Source organism: Molossus molossus, unplaced genomic scaffold (assembly GCF_014108415.1).
Source record: "Molossus molossus isolate mMolMol1 unplaced genomic scaffold, mMolMol1.p scaffold_m16_p_13, whole genome shotgun sequence".
In the NCBI taxonomy this organism is placed as follows: Eukaryota; Metazoa; Chordata; class Mammalia; order Chiroptera; family Molossidae; genus Molossus; species Molossus molossus.
The window spans coordinates 83711806-83718039 of record NW_023425348.1 but is presented as its reverse complement, the minus strand read 5'-3'; the positions used below and the strand labels follow the sequence as shown (position 1 = coordinate 83718039).

The following is a 6234-nucleotide window of genomic DNA, read 5'->3' as shown; positions in this document are numbered from 1 at the left end:
TAGTTCACATTGTTTATTATAATGTAACAATAAAGGGAATGAGGCTCACTTTCCCTTTAAATAAAAAGTAATAATTTGATGTGAAAAAATTAACAAGTGTAACCTAACCTCATCTTCACTCTGCCCTTTATTACCTGCTTGATCTTGGCAGGATCCTTAACTTCTCTATGCTCATTTCCTAAAGTTAAAATGAATATAACAATGGCAATAGTAACCATCTGTAGGTTTACAGTGAGATTTAATAATCAAATGTCTACCAAATAACAGGTCTCAGTACGTGGTCAGTATGTTTTAGTTAATATTATTATCATTACAATTATTAATATTAGTCTCTGAAATTGTTTTCTCATCTGCAAAGTAAATGATATTATACCAACCACACAGGTTGTTATTATGTAAAAAAAGGATTGTGTGTGCAAAGCATTTGCTACTATACAATGCATAAACCAATCAATCAATTAAAAGTATATATTATTAGCTCTTATAAAGTCATTGGATTTAGAAAATGTGCATTATAACTAATTTTCAGTAGCTCCATTTTTTACATGCCTATCACCAATGCCCTGTTATTTCTGATTCAACTACTACAAATATTATGCTACCAAGATTCCTGAGTCTGACTTCAACCCCTAACTGAAACTCAGCCCATTGCATCCAAAACAAAAAAACACAGATCTTTACTAGAATAAGATCAAAGATTCTCCCTTCTTCACATTCCTCTTCATCCTGCCACTCATATATATTCTCAATAATCTTTCATGGTTCCCCATTTCCTAGAGATTAAAGAAAAAATACAAAGCTTTGCATTCATAGGCTCTACATCCATCCACTACCTCCTTTCAGACTTGGCTGCCACATGGACAATCTAGTCCATTAGACTCTTGCTTATTTGGGATGAGTGAGTGTGTACAGGTGGTCTCTTGCCTGTGTGTTTACAAAACTTCTTTGTGTCTGTAATCTTAACAAAGACAGCACCTGGGAGGCATTTTGAGCCATCTTCAAAACTTTCCAACACACACACCTCCAGAGAATTCACAAGGCAGTAGAATCCAAGAACTTATATATTAGAATAGCAAGTTTAATAAATTCAAGCTTTCATTGATAAAAAAAAATACTTTTCTTTTTAGATAATGTAATTAACTGTCACATGAAATACATGGAGCATGCGAGGAATGTGACAGAGTTTGTTCTTCTGGGGCTCACAGAGAATCCAAAGATGCAGAAAATCGTATTTGTTGTGTTTTTTGTCATCTATATATTCACAATGGTAGGAAATGTGCTCATTGTGGTCACCATCCATGCCAGCCTATCACTGGGATCTCCCATGTACTTTTTTCTCGCTTATCTCTCTTTTATTGATGCCTGCTATTCATCTGTCAATACCCCCAAACTGATTGTAGATTCACTTCACGAAAAGAAGACCATTCTGTTCAATGGATGCATGACCCAAATCTTCGGGGAACATTTTTTTGGAGGCGCTGAGGGCATCCTGCTTTCTGTGATGGCGTACGACCGTTATGTGGCCATCTGCAAGCCCTTGCACTACACAACCATCATGAATCGGCGGGTGTGTGGCCTGCTAGTGGGAGTCGTGTGGGTGGGAGGCTTTCTTCATGCAACCATCCAGATCCTCTTCATCTTCAGATTACCCTTCTGTGGTCCTAACGTCATAGATCACTTTATGTGTGATCTGAACCCTTTGCTGAATCTTGCCTGCACTGATACCCACACTCTAGGGCTCGTTGTCGCTGCCAACAGTGGGTTCATCTGTCTGTTAAACTTCCTCCTCTTGATGGTCTCCTATGGGGTCATTCTGCGCTCCCTAAGAACCCACAACTTAGTGGCAAGGCGCAAAGCCCTGTCCACCTGTGTCTCCCACATCACAGTGGTCGTCTTATTTTTTGTGCCCTGCATATTTGTGTACATGAGACCTGCAGCTACTTTACCGGTTGATAAAGCAGTTGCTGTATTCTACACTATCATAACTCCCATGTTAAATCCTGTAATCTATACTTTGAGAAATTCCCAGATAAAAGATGCCATTAGGAAACTATTTCAGGTGACAACTAAATGTTCCACAGCCCAACATTGATTCAACTGAGGTAAAGATCAAAGGACATTTTGGATTATCTCAGCAATAAATACTTATGGGATAAAGAAAAAATTAATTGCTATAAACCATAGGTTCTGCATTGAGGGAAACAGAAATGGATGCAAGAAAAGAGAGAAAAACATAACCTAGGACCACTCTTTGCGCATTTAAACAGAGTCCCAAAGTAGGGTTTATTTGTACTAGCTTCAACTATGTATATGGTTCTTAGGACTTCCTTCTAATAACAAATTGAAGAAATAATGAAATGTATTGTTATTGACCAATAATCTCTGTAACAATCCAAGGAGGTAGGCACTGTTATTACCACCATTTTACAGGTGAGGAACCTTACAGAAAGAGTAAGGTACCAGAATTGACCCATTTCCCAGATCATGCCCTTAGCTGCTATTAACTACCAAGCAGTAATGATATATCAGATAACCATAGTCATTACCATTTATTGAGTCAGGGACTGTGCTGGACACAATGTATACATTAGTTTACTGTCTATAACTAAAAATCTAATAATTTTTAATTAATAACTGCTTGTTTTTATATATCACAATTGATTGTCATGTGCTGCCTATAACATTATAATATGTAACTACTTTAGGGCTATAAAAGCACCAGCCATTTGACCTCTGACAGGTAAGAAATGAAGATTATGCATGTTTCCAGGTTTCCTTGTAGGTTTCAGAGCTCATATCACTCATCTTATGCTGATAGCCCATCAAAAAGAGTAATGCGCCCTGGCTGGTTTGGCTCAGTGGTTAGAGCATCGGCCAGAGGATCAGAGAGACCCGGGTTCGGTTCCTGATCAGGGCACGTACCTTGGTTGCAGTTTGTCCCCAGCCCTGGATAGGGTCGTGTGGGTGGCAGCCAGTCGATGTGTCTCTCTCACATTGATGTTTCTCTCTCTCTCTCTTCCTTCTTCTCTCCCTTCCTCTCTTCCTCCCGCTCTATCTGAAGATAAATGCAAAAAATGTCCTCAGGTGAGGATTAAAATAAGAGAGAGTAATGATTCAAATAAAAAAAAAATTGATGTCATACAGAAATTTCTATTTATTAAATAAACAGTCATATGCTATAAAGAGTTTGCCTGCTATATGTAACAATCGTTTCTGCAAGGTAGAAATGTCTGGTACATGATGAATATTGAATACGTGAATGAAACTAAAGGAAGATAAATGAATACAATAAAAAGGGAGCAAAAAAGTAGTATTGGAGGCTAAGGAACTCTTTCCTACATTTATCTGTTTCAACTCTAAGGAGAATTCTGGTGAGACCTCTTAGGGGAACTACAATTTGCTTTGACTCCTGCTCTCAATGAGGATGAGAAAGAAGTGGAAACTACAGTTCTCAGCATAGACACAAATAGTTTACCTTGATCCTCTCCCTGTTCTCAACCAGATTTTATTATCTTATGAATATGAGCTGTTAATGTTATAGTTCTTTGTTAATCAGTTTACTTTTTGGTTACATTTTCGGATTAAAAGCTGTTTTTGAAAATAGGTGGCTCCATCTACACACAAAGCCATTTCAGAATAAATACATTGCTTTCATTTCTTGGGTCTTTCATTCATTAATCAAAAAATATTTTTGAGCCCTGGCCAGTTTGGCTCAGTGGTTAGAGCGTCGGCCTGCAGTCCACAGAGATCCGGGTTCGGTTCCCGCTAAGGGTGCGTACCTCGGTTGTAGTTTGTCCCCGGCCCTGGTTGGTCGTGCGGTGGCAGCCACTCGATGTGTCCCTTTCACATCGATGTTTCTCTCTCTCTCTCTTCCTCTCTCTCCCTCCCGCTCTATCTGAACAAAAAATGGAAAAATGTCCTCAGGTGAGGATAAAAAAATATATATATATATATTTTTGAGGCCAAAAAATATATCAGGCATGTTGATAGTTGCTGGGGCTTCAGTGGTGACTAAAAAGAAACCCAATTCTTGCCTTCACCGAGCTTAGGAACATTGTAAGAGTCCCAAGAGGGAGCAGAAAATTACTACACAATGTTATAAGTAATAAAGTAGTGGAAGCACAGGATGCTTTGAAACCACATTGCACAGACTTCCTTGGACTTGCTCCCTCTAAGTTTGGAAGGGAGGAAGCATGAAAGGCATCAGAGACACACAGGGAAGAACTGAGCTGTTTGGTCTCAGGATGAGAGCTGGAGAGGCACCTTTTTCTCAGACAGATTTGCTGGAGGTCTTTGTTCTTTTGTTGAGCCCTTCCCTAGGGCAGGCAGGCAGATGCCATACCCGGGACTCCAGCAACCCTGCTCACATTGTTTGCCCGTCCTGGGGATTCCCTGAGGCCCTAACCTACCCAGCTTTCGGGCCCACCCAAACTGTTTCCAAAGGCTTTACCATAGGATTGGCCTGTCTTGGATCCTGCTTCAGATTTTCCTAAAAGTTCTCAAACAAGCAGCATCGGGTCTCAGTGAGCTCCGTACCTCTCCTTAAGTGGCTTCAGGCTTGGCACTAGAAGCAGCCATCTGCAGATCACTTTGTAGCTTATGCCTGGTGGCCCCAGATAGAACACAGGCAGAGGCTGACCTTGCCCCAGAGCCAGTACACCCAGTGGACAGCTTCAGACCACATCGAAGCACCACCACCCAACCACCTCCACAGGTAACATACTCAATGAGTGGACTCAGTGGGTAGGTACCAAAGCCCTAATGAAGTAAGCCTTGCTCTGTGTGCTGTGCCCCTACACAGCAGATCCTTCAAGGAAGCCAGAGGCCAGTGGTCAGTGGGCACAGCCAGTCCTTGCAGCTGATCAGCCTGAGTAAATCCCTCCCATTGACATGCCAACAGCAATCAAGAGTCAATTACAACAGAAGGGTATACAGTTCACACAAGGGGTGCACCTCGAGGGCCCATCTTGGATGATCAGGGAGGCTGTGCCACTGGATCTTACAGGACACCTACAACAATAGGCCACCCTACAAAGCCTAGGAGACATAGCAACTCTACCCAATACATGGGAACCAACACAGGGAAGCAGCCAAAATGAAGAGACAAAGTAACATGTCCCAAATGAAAGACAGAACAAAACTCCAGAAAAAGAACTAAACAAAATGGAGATAAGCAATCAATCAGATGCAGAGTTCAAAACACTGGTTATAAGGTTGCTCATGGAACTTAGTGAGACATTCAAGGAACTAGTGAGAACATCAACAACATAAAAAAGAACCAGTCAGAAATGAAAGATGTACTAACTGAAATAAAAAATAATTAACAGCCCTGGTCCGTTTGGCTCAGCAGTTAGAGCGTCGGCCTGCAGTCCAGAGAGACCTGGGTTCGGTTTCTGCTAAGGGTACGTACCTTAGTTGCAGTTTGTCCCCGGCCCTGGTTGGGTCATGCGGGTGGCAACCACTCGATATGGCCCTTTCAGGTCGATGTTTCTCTCTCTCTCTCTCTCTCCCTCCCACTCTATCTATTATTATTAAATAATAATAATAAAATCATATACAGGGGATCAATAGTGAGTAGGTAAAGCCAAGAAGCAAACCATCAATTTGGAATATAAGGAAGCAATAATCACCCAATCAGAACAGCTAAAAGAAAAAAAGAATCCACCCTGGCCAGTTTGCTAAGTGGTTAGAGCATCAGCCTGCAGACCAGAGAGTCCTGGGTTCAGTTCCCGCTAAGGGCATGTACCTCGGTTGCAGTTTGTCCCCGACCCTGGTTGGGGTCGTGTGGGTGGCAACCACTCGATGTGTCTCTCTCCCATCAATGTTTCTTTCTCTCTCTTTCTCCCTCTCTCCCTCCTGCTCTATCTGCAGATAAATGCAGAAAAAGAAAAAAGAATCCAAAAAAATTAGGACAGTGTAAGGAGCCCCTGGGACAACTTCAAGCACACCAACATTCACATTATGGGAATGCCAGAGGAGGAGAGAGAGAACAAGAAATTGAAAACCTATTTGAAAAAACAACGACAGAAAACTTCCCTAACTTGGGAAAGGAAACACATACAAGTCCAGGAAGCACAGAGAGTCCCAAACAAGATTAACCCCAAGAGTTCCACACCAAGACACATCATCATCAAAATGCCAAAGGTTAAAGACAAGGTTAAAAGCAGCAAGAGAAAAACAGTTCTTTACCTACAAAGGAACTCCCATAAGGCTGTTAACTGATTTCTCAAAAGA

General features: G+C 41.4%; 1 protein-coding gene across 1 annotated transcript; it reads left to right on the top strand.

Moving 5' to 3' along the window:
• Positions 1–1147: 1147 nt before the first annotated feature.
• Positions 1148–2092, top strand: LOC118627807 (olfactory receptor 4C46-like). The gene has a single exon (XM_036258260.1). It carries the CDS (start codon positions 1148–1150, stop codon positions 2090–2092), a length of 945 nt encoding a protein of 314 aa, XP_036114153.1.
• The last annotated feature ends 4142 nt before the right edge of the window (positions 2093–6234 follow it).

Excerpts from the sequence above, each read along its gene's own strand:
- LOC118627807 (XM_036258260.1), top strand. The coding sequence starts at position 1,148 with ATGAAATACATGGAGCATGCGAGGAATGTGACAGAGTTTGTTCTTCTG.